Raw genomic sequence first — 13,334 nt, forward strand, 5'->3', positions numbered from 1 at the left:
GCTAATTGTGTGGCTCGCGTGCAAATTATTGTTCCAATGCGTCGGTCGGCGACGCGCGGTATACGATTGTTCATTATATCGAATTACCTCGAAGCTCATTCACCGGAACTGTAACAGGAGATAGGTGTCTTTCTTCTTTTTTTTTTTATGTTTTGGAAAGTGCTTCCTCCTGGTTGAATACAGGCAAAGGTATCACGTTTAACGGAAGCGTTTCGGTCACATGAATTCTGGGGCAACACACATGCGTGTGTGTCCGCTAATGTCTATAATTATCACCGACGTATGCAGACCGTCAGGATGTAATACATGAAATATAAGATCTGTGTACGTTTAATTATATTCATTTTACAGTTTAATCGCTTTGCCGGGCCCTCAAATAATTACGCGTACATTATGTACAGCTAGCTAAATTAAAATCACAGTTGTACATTAATTTCTCAATTATTTAACAACTGAAAATATATTTTCAGGCGCGTCGCAGTAAAATTTCGCACATCCTCTATAAGTATAATATAACAATTACTAATTAAATGGATATTATTTAAATGGAAACCTGTAAGAAATACTCGACATTCTTTCACATTAGACACTTAAGCCAGCAATGGCTAAAATGTCTCGAGTTACAACGCATAATTGGCTGTAACGCGCGGGACGCACGCGTCCATTCTCCCCGTCGCGTACTCGCGAGTTCTCAAGCAGGACGTCGCTCTTATAAAAATTCCAAAAGTACACGGACGAGGCACAAGACGCTGCGAGTCGTTATCTCGTGAGTCAACTCTCAAAGCGGCGCGCGCTCTCCACTTTCCTTCGTCGAAGACGATGATAATCGAGATAGTCGTCCCGTCCCGTCTCCAGCCGGGCTCCTTCGCAGTCTTTCCCCGACGTCGCGAGACGCCTCCGTCTATTATTGTAACGTCTGTCCTCAGCTCCCGTCGTCGACTCGACGTGCGCGGTCACTCGTCCGATCGTCGGGAAGAAAGAACGAAGAAAACCGCGGCTTTCAGTAAACGGCGCAACGAAACTTACGATCGACCCTCTGTCGACGCGTATAATTAAATAAAGCTGCGAGGCAATTGTATACATTTTAATTGCACATAGGCGTGCACTAGTCTTCAAAATTTTTAAGGAGATCTTGAAATCTCGACTTCAAAGTCTATGCATTGAGATTTAAAGAATCTGCATTTTCCCGAGACAATTTCTATCAAAAATTTTTTGAATAAAACCGCCGTAGAAAGAAAAAAGATTTCCAGACGAAATTAAATCAACTTTCGGGAAGGGACCACGCCAGAGTCGGTATTTGGCGCGGCAGGCAGGAAACGACGCTCACCTCTTGTTTTTTAATGAGCTAAGCACGTACGACGCGTGCAACTTTAGTTGTTGCGTGCGGCGCCTGGCGATGGATCGAATTCGTAAGACGAGACGGTCGACATGCAGCGAGACACGCGATGAGTCACGTCGCCTCTATTAAGGTCGATGTCTGCGTTTTATCAAAGACGGACGGCCAAAATCGATTCCGATAATTTTTCACGTCGCATGACATATGTCAATTGTAATTGGTACATTCTGAATCAATTATAAAAATTCAATTGAAAAATTATAATTACAAAAACAATCGAAATATCAAATTAATAATACAATTGTGATTCTCGTATTTATATACTTAGCAATTATTTCTACATACATATATCTATTTTATTATATTACTAATTACATATTTTAAGTTTCATTTCGCACGTTTGTTGCGGTCGAGCGCAAGTGAAAAATCACGTGGCAATCATAAAATGAACTGATCGTAAAATGGCAGGATTAATTCGGGGGAACCCGAAGATCGTGGGAGAATGTCACGCGGCCCACGGAGGCGGTGCGGTCAATTGTGCGAAATTAGGGGAATGAGATAAGGCAATAATCTCGGTAGGGGTGAAGGAGGCGCAGCCGGAAGCGCAGGGTCGCAACGCGGTCGCGGTTATTTCCGACTCGAGCGCCGGCTCGAGTTTCTTGCATGCCGACGCGGCCGTCCCAAAAATGCAACAATTAATGTGTTAAATTTCGATCCGTCGAACACTATACGTATCGATCTCTCAGCGCGAGGCCGAAACGCGCTGATTCCGTCGATTTAACTGTATCATTGTTAATCCGTTAGCCCGCTCTAGGCCAGAGAGCGATGCGCTCGACGTTCCTTCGTTACCGCAGTGCGGATGTAAAGCGTATTGCGTTCTCCAAGACGAAGCTGCTGGAATATCTAGCTAAAAGTGGCGCGATTACTGCAGTTCTCGCTACGCGAGAATTTACTGAACTCCGCAAAAGATGTAAAACGAATACACACATTTAACAAGAATTAATTTCACAAATTGTTATAATTAAATTAAATTAAATCATCATTTTTTGACGATATAACGCAGAGAGCAGTAAATAAAATTCGAATATTTCGAATCTCAAGATTAACGTATGGTAAATAAGTTCGCGAGAAATTGCGTAAAGTAAAAAGCTCGGTAAAGTTAATCCATAACTGCCGTTGGTATGACGCAGTCGGTCTTTTCATTTACTACCACTGGTAATTCTGTAAACAATTTAATTATTACATAAGTCTAATTATTATACTCTATAATTTTATAATCATGTTGCTTGATCAAAAATACAGATGTCTCTAGGATGCAGATAAATTAATAAGAGCGATTTTCTGGTAAGATAGAGTTTGATCTCAAAGCCATTTCTTATTTTTTCAATAAAAAAAAATACATACATATATATAAAAGCGATTTTTGCCACTAAAATGACTGATCCGTACGTTTAGGCTTTAGCAAATTATTTGCGACACTAAACATCTTTGTGTCAGCTGCATCTAAGTACATGCACACGTTTTTACAAGCAATAGTATATGACTAAACATTTGAGAAAAAGCGAGATACAACTTAATTTAATTAACGAGACATGTTACATAATTATAAATGGAGCTGAATAACGAAAGCTAAAGTTCACTTTTTAGTTATATTTCTTAATTTGAAGGGCGATTTCAATCGATTAATTCAATCAGAAAATTATTTAATTTCAAACTATATAATTAGGATACAAAACTAATTTGCTGTCTCTAATTTCTAATTTTTCTTTCCGCGTGACAAATTAAAATCAATAATTCTATTCGTATTGATCAAATAGTATAGTTAGGTAGTACAATAGACAATTAAGTTAAGCGAAAATTCATCGGAAAATTTGTAGAAGTCACGCCATACTTCTATTGGTAATTTAGATATTGAAAAATAATAAAAGAAGATGCCAATTCTCCGTGCTTTTTAATTATGGAAAATATACATTTGTGAAAAAACAATTTAATAAATGTCGAGTCTAACTCGTACAAATCACTTAATATTATTTCTGTCAATTCAAATTTCAAGTAAAAACTCTTTTATGATAATTACAACGTACATACATATATTCAAAATTCATTTTCTCGCAATCGTATTATTTACTTCGCAAATAAGTTTTTAATTTTAGCTTTTTACCAGACAACTGAATGTCTAATCAATACTCTCATCGTATATTTCATGGATTTTTATTCACATCTATTTTTATCATGGTATAAAACTGCGTATGACAACAGACGAATATAAATATATATACGAAGTCTCCGAAAATACAAAACTCAATAGCACTAGGGGTCTAGAGGTCTGTGTAATAATTCAGGGAGTAGTGCGAGTGACGACAGATTCATATGATAATAATTTATTCAAATATGTAGCGTCCGCTTTTGGCGGTTGTACAGTGGATGATGGTAGGGGCGCGCGAAAATTAGTAATCCAAAGGTAAATGAATCTTGTAGAAAGACACATTCAAAAGTAAGAAAATTGTTCGAATTATCGCACTGGGTGCGATATTTGACGAGGAGCAACAAAAAGGGCGCGCGCGCGCTCCGCGAAAGTTCGAAACAAAAGTCGGTAAAAAAAAGATACAAAAGAGAGATAACAAGTTAAGAAGCAGAGGGAAGTGAAGGGTGTATTGCGTTATCGCTCGGTCGAGAAAGGATAGGGGAGAAGAGAGGGCGAGAGAAAGAGTGTCGCTTTCGCTGCGGGATATTTCATTTTTTCCCTCTTAATTTTCGTCGACCTCTGCTTCCTGCTCCTCGTCGAATTCCGCGTCCTCGTCTGCGGTAGCCTCCTGATACTGCTGGTACTCGGACACAAGGTCGTTCATGTTCGACTCGGCCTCGGTGAACTCCATCTCGTCCATGCCTTCGCCGGTGTACCAGTGGAGGAAAGCCTTTCTCCTGAACATGGCAGTGAACTGTTCGGAGATGCGCTTGAACAGTTCCTGGATGGCGGTGGAATTGCCAATGAACGTGGCGGACATCTTGAGACCGCGCGGCGGGATATCGCACACGGCGGTCTTGACGTTGTTCGGTATCCACTCGACGAAGTACGAGCTGTTCTTGTTCTGAATATTGAGCATCTGCTCGTCGACCTCCTTCATCGACATTCTACCGCGGAAGATGGCGGCGACTGTGAGGTACCTGCCGTGCCTGGGATCGCACGCTGCCATCATGTTCTTGGCGTCGAACATCTGCTGCGTGAGTTCCGGTACGGAGAGCGCCGAGTATTGCTGCATGGACCTGGATGTGAGAGGCGCGAAGCCGGGCATGAAGAAGTGGAGACGGGGGAAGGGTACCATGTTTACGGCAAGTTTCCTAAGATCGGCATTCAATTGACCGGGGAACCTCAGACAGGTCGTGACACCGGACATCGTGAGGGAGACGAGATGGTTTAGATCGCCGTACGTTGGCGTCGACAGTTTCAGGGTGCGGAAGCAGATATCGTAAAGGGCCTCGTTGTCGATACAGTAGGTCTCGTCGGTGTTCTCGACCAGCTGGTGTACGGAGAGGGTGGCGTTGTACGGCTCGACGACCGTGTCGGACACCTTGGGCGACGGCACGACGGAATACGTGTTCATGATTCTGTCGGGGTACTCCTCGCGAATTTTGGAAATGAGCAGAGTACCCATACCAGAACCGGTACCACCGCCCAAAGAGTGCGTGAGCTGGAATCCTTGCAGGCAGTCGCAGCTCTCGGCCTCCTTCCTCACAACGTCGAGGACAGAATCCACCAGCTCGGCGCCCTCGGTGTAATGGCCCTTGGCCCAATTATTGCCGGCGCCGCTCTGACCGAACACGAAGTTGTCCGGTCTGAAGATCTGGCCGAACGGTCCCGAGCGCACGGAGTCCATGGTGCCGGGTTCCAGATCGACGAGAATGGCACGCGGCACGTATTTGCCGCCGGACGCCTCATTGTAGTAGACGTTAATTCGTTCCAGCTGGAGATCGGAGTCACCGTGGTAGGTGCCAGTCGGGTCAATGCCATGCTCGTCGCTTATGATTTCCCAAAACTGTAACACACAAAAATTCCCTCGTAAGAATATTTTCATTAAAAAGAGAAGCTTTATGACATCTTATCATTAGACTAGTAAATAAGCGGTTTGTCGCGAGATATCCGAGGGAGGAAATGGGAGTGAGTGCGTATTCCTTCCAGCAACTGTTATCCATGCCGGAACGAATCGGTGCTGTTACAAAAATTAGATACGCGTTCCGAATCACGCATCATCCCCGCGCGTGTCGGTGCGCGTAGGAAGGAAGTTTCGCGCACCGGCTTTCTCCCCGCAATTATCCTCCGCATCCGTTTTCCAGCCTTCCATTGTATCGAGCGCGAACGCGAAGCTGCCGTTCAACGACCTCGCGCGCGCCGCGGCGAATAGCTCGCGTGTAATTAATCGTAATATCCCAAGGCCTGCGCATCGAATTACGTTTCTCTTTTTTTTTTCCCTTTCGCGTGTTTTTCAAAGCGCAAGCCCGCCTCTCGATGGTGCAATCGAATCGCCCGAGCGATAATCGAGACTAATTAGCCCCGTATTATCGTAAGCGCGCCGTTACGCTACTAGTGTCTCGGAGCGACCGGTCGATCGCGGGCCCGTCGAAGCGCATCGCGATGCAACGAGTGCCTCCAGCGATGGACCACGTAATTCCCCGGAAGCGCTCGTTTTACCGTGGCAATCATAATCGGCGCTTCAAGCTGAAATGTCAATCGCTCGTAAACGTCTTTCAATTTAGCGAAGGTAGCAATTTTCAACTCGAGTACTCATGCACTCGTACAATCTCGAGTAAATCCATAAATAGCAGATAAAAAAAAAAGACAATTTGTTGAGAAATACGATAGTTTAGTCCAAGTATATATAAATTATTAATTTCTGATCAACCTTGCGGTATACAATAAGTTAAATACAAAGACAGTTTGGCGAGACCGCTTCCTCCCTGCTCAATTAACAATTCAGAATATGGCTGAACGTGTCTGACGCAACTTCTTATTTGCAAACAAAAGGGGAAATTATGCATTAATTACGAAACACCGTCGGCGCATCCGCGTGCGGTCCACGGTGCATCTCTACTCTCAGGTTCAAAGACCCCGCGCGGTATACTATTTTTGGAAATCGACGTGCGAAAGATACACGTGTATCCACCCCACCCCTCTCCCACCCGAGTACAAAGGCAAGAGTAGATAGAACGGCTAGACTAACGTAATTATCGTCTTGATAGTTCAATCGTCTTATCGTAGGTTCAGGATATTGCACGACTTTACGTCAGAGCGTGTGGGCATGGTACCAAATTACACGTTACTTGGCAAATTACTCGTCTCCTGACATTTCACAATCGAGACGCTTCATTACGGAAGTCCGCTGTCTCCAATTTGTCCGTGTCTAATTATACATTCGCAAAACGGAAAATGATTCCATTCGCCGTCTGCAGCTCTGCCTCTAACCGTGCACTTTTTTCTTTATTCTATTCATTCATCATCAAGTAAATGCTAGTTAAAATGATACCGTGCTAATAATTATCACGTTTAAAAATAAAGACATGTTTTGCTTTAGTTTTTATTTTCCTCAATAAATATTCAATTAGAGTTAAAGATATGTATATATAGTCGATAATTGCAGGCAGACAAGGTCAAAGGTAAATAGGAGCAGATTAGCTTTATCGCGGGCTTCTATCGAGCCAAATGTTGCATCGACAAGCGAGATGCTGAATAATCTCGGAGTCCATATACAACCTGCGTGAAAGTCACCGTAAAAACGTCTGGTCCGCCTACCGTTCGGTACGTACGTCCCACACGGGGACGATGGGTGTATTAAGCGGTGACCATATATGATCATCGTCGTTCGAAAGCTAAGATCACCCAACCCTATCTATCCCCACCCTATCACGTCCACCTCCTTGTCCAGCCCGGTTCGCGCAATGTATATGTTACAGTCAGATATGACTCACCAATGTCACCGCTATATATAGAGATGATTGTAAAAAAAAAAAAAAAAGAGTATGCGATTGGCATAAACGGACGATCGCCCGGTTATGCACCGCGATCTGTTTGTCCATTTATCTTTTTAATTTGTTCCATTTTTCCCGAATCACAATTTTCTCGCGTTTTCGCCGACAGATATACAGTCGCCGTCCCGTCGTCGCCAGCGACCGGAAGCAGCGCGAAAGATCGTACCGTTACTCTAAATGCACGCCGCGCGCGGTGCTGCGCGTTGCGTAACCACCGAGCGGATACGCGATGCAATTGGTCCACGAGCGATCCCGAGGGTCCCACTGACTTCAATAAATTGCCGCTTACGGTACATAAAAGAGAGAGGAGGATCAATTCATCACTAATTGTCTATTTAGACCGTACAAGAATGTGATATAGTAGTGGTTGCCAAAAATTCCCGGTCAATAAGCAATTTCATTGGAAATTAGTAAATGCATTGAATATTAGTAAATTTTAACATTTTCAAGAGCATTTAAATGAGCAATAAAATCCATAATATCGATACAATCAAGAATTTACTCGTAATATATATTTTTAAAAGACATCGGATAATTGTATATCGATCGGAAACTTTTGGCGGCCGCGGTATGTGTTAAATACATTAAATACATAATTAAAATTAAGAAATGCTGAAGATAAAATAGAAGTTCTTACGAAAAGAGTAATATTGTACTGTATTATTGTTCTCAATTGCACTACTGTTTTTCTCTCTCTCTCTCTATCTCATTGTCAGAAAGTTTAGGTCGGAAAAATATTATGCTGCGCTCGTATATTATGCCGCAAACCACCGACAAACGCTTTAAAATGCGATAAGATAATCTGGCTCATAATATATGAGTGATGTTAGGGCTACTACTTCCCGTTACGAATTGCACAATTCTATCAAAGCAGTTGGTCGTAACGGCACGAAGTATACATTGGAATATGTTACAGCTTACACATTGATAAAGACTGAAGTAAACAGAAAGAACGAGTTCTATCAAGGATCATATTTCATGTAGTTTACGCGAATGCTTATGCTCGCACGTAGAAGTAATAACGATAATTAATTTTATGCAACTCGTTTAAATGTAGATTTAGAATATGTTTTCTTGTAATTAAGGTAATATAAAGAATTGCAGAACCTCTCGCAAATTAAAACTGACTGCAATGTATTTGTATGAGACTGGAATACGGGATCCTGCTCATAAATTCATCTTAATATCTTCATAAATCAGATCTCTCTTGAAATATTAATAATAAAACATATTACTACCACGTATTTTAAAATAGCAACGTTAAATTACATTCTATTCGTTATTAATATAAGATGCTATATTAATAGGTCGACTATATCGTTCACAGATTATGTCGACTGGCGAGATTAAAAATATTATTAACGACTTCAATTATGTTTATCCCACCGTAACAGCTATTTCTAGACTGAAACGTGAAAAAGAAAATCTCAAATCGTCGTGAAATAGTAATCGTCATAGAGTTGCGACAGTAGGCGAAACCCAGCCTTGCGACCCGACACGATCGATACACCTGGCTATATCCAGAGAGAGAAAGAGGCAGAGAGCCGTGTTTGTCGACAACGAGCGAAACTGTTCGAAATGGGCCGAGGTGATGCGAAAGAAAATGGCGTGAGGATAACGCCGGCTTCCTTTATTTGGGAGCGCGTTGCCGTGCTACAACACGCGAGACTCGATGTCCTTGGACTCGAAGGCGTCGTTGAATGGGCACATCCGTATATAATGCTTATACAAGCTCGCGTAGTAGAAAGTAGCTTTTGCACTACAATTTTTACCGTAATTTTGCCGTAATTTTTTTCCATTTTTTTTCGGGAAATACAAGTTTTTTTTTAATCATCTTATATTTTTTAAATAAACGATTATTTTATCCTTTTTTGGTATATTTTTTTACAGAAAATATCAAATCATGTACTTTTTGAACTAAATTCTGTTTTTTTTATTAGAAAACTTCGAATAGCAAAGTATTTTATCAGCGCGCAATACGCAATACAACAAATTTTATTTTTGATTTAATGTGGATGAATTTAAAAATATCTTGTTTTGGAAAAAATAAAACTTTGTAAAATTGTATTTATTTCTTATCAGTTTCTTTCGGCATCTTTAACGATAACTCGGTTATCGGTAAATTTTACCTCACAGATTTCAGATAAGTTGAAGATTAAAAAGGTGCAGAGTTAATCGCAACATTTACTTATGACAAACACTTACTTACGGTCCCTAGTTGAAAGACCGTTCCACATCTAATCTATACGTTCTCATTATTACGAGTCTGTTGTACAAAAAAAAAAAAAAAGAATAGGGTGGAAAAATAGCCTCTGATGTTACGCTACCGTGACGTCGAATCGATTGAGATAGACAGCTCGAGAAACGGGCATTGACTTGGTGCAGCAGCCTTAAAAATTACGGAAGCGTGACGACGAACGTTGATCAGTCTCTCGTCGATCTTTACCCGCTCTCTCATGCAATTCGTTGGTTATTCAGATAAGATTAACATTATTGCCAAAGATCGATCTGCATCATAACCACTCGAGTGATATTACATAATCTTTACAAAGCAAAAATTTATATAAAAATTTGAATGTTTTTTCTCCAAGCTAAACTTGTTCCCGTTCGTGGCATCGTATTGAAGATTCATCGTGTTCAATTTTTATTCAATCGAAAAGGAGGAAAACCAGTAACCCATAAATCTCCGTGTTTCTGTGGAACGCAATGTGTTCATCGAACATTTTATTTCATTAAGAAAACAATACCGGGAGAAAGATCGATAAGCCGGCGAGAGAGAGAAGCGACAAAAAGGGAACGGAGGCGCGTGCACGTAGAAACGGAGACGCCGATTTGCACGATTACACGCGGGGACTCTCGAGCGTCCGAGCGTGTCGACTCGCGATAACGCAGTGGCCGCGCAGCGCGCGTCGTCCGACGGCCGTCCGTTAACGGCGTCGTATAGAAATTTTAAAATACACCCGCCATGCCAACCGACGCCGGCGTGGCCGTTAAACGCGATCGTGACGCCGCGCGGCTGTTGCGGACGCGGCGCGCAGGAATTCCATCTGCCTTAAAGGAGCGCGCACACCGGAAGTAGTGCAAAAACGTGGCTGCGTTTTGCTCGAGTCGTGCAACTCGAGCGAGAATCCCAATGGACGAAGGAAAAAAAAAAAAAAACAGGTTTCGCGAAGATTAATCGCATTTTCGAGATTGATCGTCAGATGAAAATTGGCCGCGTGCTTATTTCGCAATTGTTGGTTTGTCTTTGATGAGACAGGACTACTTTTTTTTTTAAATCTAACAAGTATAATCAGTGTTTGCCTTGTGTCTAGGATGCTAGAAATCTAGAAATCGCTCCGAGATGTCGGACAGCGTTATTTCAACAGAAGACTCGAGATTGCTTGGGATACCGACTTTCCATTAAACTGACACGGTCATTAACTATCTTAGCGTCGACATTCATTCATTCGGTGTGTGTTCACCTTTAGCATACGCCAGACTGTACGGGCGCGAGAGACGAAGAGGGAGGGGGATGAAGAAAGATGGACGTGCACAAGGAGAGATGAGTCGGTTTTGTTCGCGGTAAAATCGAAGCTCCGACCGTCGACTGGAATGCGTCTGGAGCGTGTGTAAAATGCAATTCATTTCTCATCTCTCGCGTACGTTCAGCCTATTCTACGGATGTAGCTGTAAGCGATAAAAATTGACCCATCGATTTTTCTCCTCGCATTCCACCACGATTGGCCAGTTTTTACGCTTGTGGCTACTGTAAACGCGTCGCCGAGAAGTATTTATTTATTTGCGGGCCAGTATTATTGAGGCGGAAAAAAGCGGAGAATGTCAGCGAAATAAAAAAGCACGAGAGAGAGAGAGATGCGCGCGCAACCGGTCGATGCTGTCGGTCGTCGCGTAAATGATATACATATCTCTCTCTCTCTCTCTCTCTCCCTCCGTCTTTCTCGTTGCCGAGAGAGATACGCCACACCCAGCCTCTCGCGATCCCGATCGAGTGACAGGGTCCGGTGAATTCGGCGACATTCGCGAACGACCGGCTCCTCTCCGTCGGCGCGTATTCCTCGCCTCTCCTCGCACGGCCGGCGCGACGCGGAATATCGGCACGGGAAAACGATGGCCCGAGAGAAGATGGCCGACGGGCAACGAAGAGACGCCGTTCGCACGGGAACGCGGTTGTATGTATGCACGACGAAAGAGAAAAGGATCGGCGCGCGGGGGAAGAAAGGGGGGGAGGGAAAAAACCGTTAGGCTGTGCCGGCCGGCCGGCGAGCTCCCTGTCGCCATGACGGGTCTTCGACCGCCGCGGCGAAGGCGAGGCTGCCGCCTTTTCCCTCGGCATACCAGCGTGTCTCGCGAGAAGAGCGACGATCGGGGAAAACGCCGTCGCGGCCGCGTCCTCGTTCCCGCCGACGGGGGCCCCACTTCCATCGGGTCGCGATATCGAGCGGTAAAGTGGAAGAAAAAAATGGCGCGGCGACGGTCGACGGTGACCGCTCGATCCCGGGCTCGAGAACGCGATGGATTCGCGCGGAATTCCGAGAGGAAGCACGCGTGGAAAACGATAAAATGTCAACGGTCTCCGCGGGAGGATTCTCGGGAGATAGATAATAGCTCGGACTTTACGACAATCTCGCGATCTCAGGATCTCGCGAACAAAGGAACACGCGAAAACGCGGAGTTCCGAGAGGGGAGGGAGTATATTCCAAGTCCGTAGAATTGCCAAGGTGCCTACCTTCGCTCCAATTTGGTTACCGCACTGACCGGCCTGGATGTGGACAATTTCCCTCATGTTGCTCGCACGGAGTTTGCCGACTGTGACCTCTCGAGAGAGTGCAGACCCTTGGGTACCTTAATATACGACGGCGACTGACGGCGATATTACTATAGCGAACTGGCTCGAGTACAGACTAACGCGTCGCGAGAGCCCAGAGACGAGTATGCGGCGGTTGCGGTGTCCGTTACAGATTTTCAAGCTTCTACGGGGGCAGCGGGGAGTGGAGTGGGGAGGGAGGAAGCGCGAACGTAGAGCGCATGCGATTGGCGGAGCCGCCTTCGCCTCGCCGACGCCGATATGCGGACGGGATATACTTGCGACGCGAACGCAGCGTTGCCAAACGCGCGCGCGCGCTGCTGCCGCGTTGACTTGTACTGCCGGTGTTCTGCACACCGCCGAGAGAGAGAGAGAGAGAGAGAGAGAGAGAAGAGAGACATGCTGCTTCGATTCGCCGAATTTTAGGAGGAGCCCACTACATATGTATGTACATTTTATCGCTGCTACGATAGATCTTAACGTCAACCGGAGCATCGAGAGAACCTAACGATTTTTCGATCGACCAGACGCATTTAGTTGCAATGTCTAACGTCAGTCGTCAATTCGGTCTATTGACGAGCGTACCTCCTATCGCGACTTCCGTCGGAACAGTTGAACGTGACAATACTAGAAATCGTACTTCTACTTCATTCCATATTCTTATTGTTTCAGTAAGAGACGTTTGATTGTTAATGAACCGTATAAGTCGTCCTTCGCGAGTAGCAGAAAATTTTTCTAGATATGTTCTAGATATGTCTATAAAAATATTTCTTGGTAATGGAATAATGAATAGTCGGAATTCTCTCTTCGCACAGTAGAGCCCTTTATTTACCATGTTCACTTTTTTTAATGCATAGATTTCATTGTCAGCGAATTTTGAAATATTCAATCACTCTGCGAAATCTCAAATTACTATTAGTAATTTCCATACCAATTACCATAGCAATGCCACCAAATTGACTTTCGCGTAATACGGCATCTGAATCTGATCGTCTTATTGTTGAATGGGAAAAATTTGAATAAAAATAGATATCAATTTTGATAGAAGAAAACGACGATAATAAGTAGGTGCAAAGATTAATGTAATAAATTACACGATAAAAGTATAGTTGCGTTTTTAATTAAAAAATTTATAAGATTAAAATATAGAATTTTACATTTATAAAAAAA

The 13,334-nt window shown here is 43.6% G+C and overlaps 1 protein-coding gene across 1 annotated transcript; it reads right to left on the bottom strand.

Annotated features, from left to right (window-relative positions):
- Window positions 1–3,272: 3,272 nt before the first annotated feature.
- Window positions 3,273–12,317, bottom strand: LOC105462373 (tubulin beta-1 chain). The gene is made up of 2 exons (XM_011708898.1): window positions 12,087–12,317; window positions 3,273–5,370 (listed from the first exon to the last, which is right to left on the bottom strand). The coding sequence occupies exons 1-2, from the start codon at window positions 12,141–12,143 to the stop codon at window positions 4,084–4,086; spliced, it is 1,344 nt and encodes a 447-aa protein (XP_011707200.1). The 5' UTR covers window positions 12,144–12,317; the 3' UTR covers window positions 3,273–4,083.
- Window positions 12,318–13,334: the final 1,017 nt, after the last annotated feature.

The sequence above is a fragment of the Wasmannia auropunctata genome, unplaced genomic scaffold, assembly GCF_000956235.1.
Source record: "Wasmannia auropunctata unplaced genomic scaffold, wasmannia.A_1.0, whole genome shotgun sequence".
In the NCBI taxonomy this organism is placed as follows: domain Eukaryota; kingdom Metazoa; phylum Arthropoda; class Insecta; order Hymenoptera; family Formicidae; genus Wasmannia; species Wasmannia auropunctata.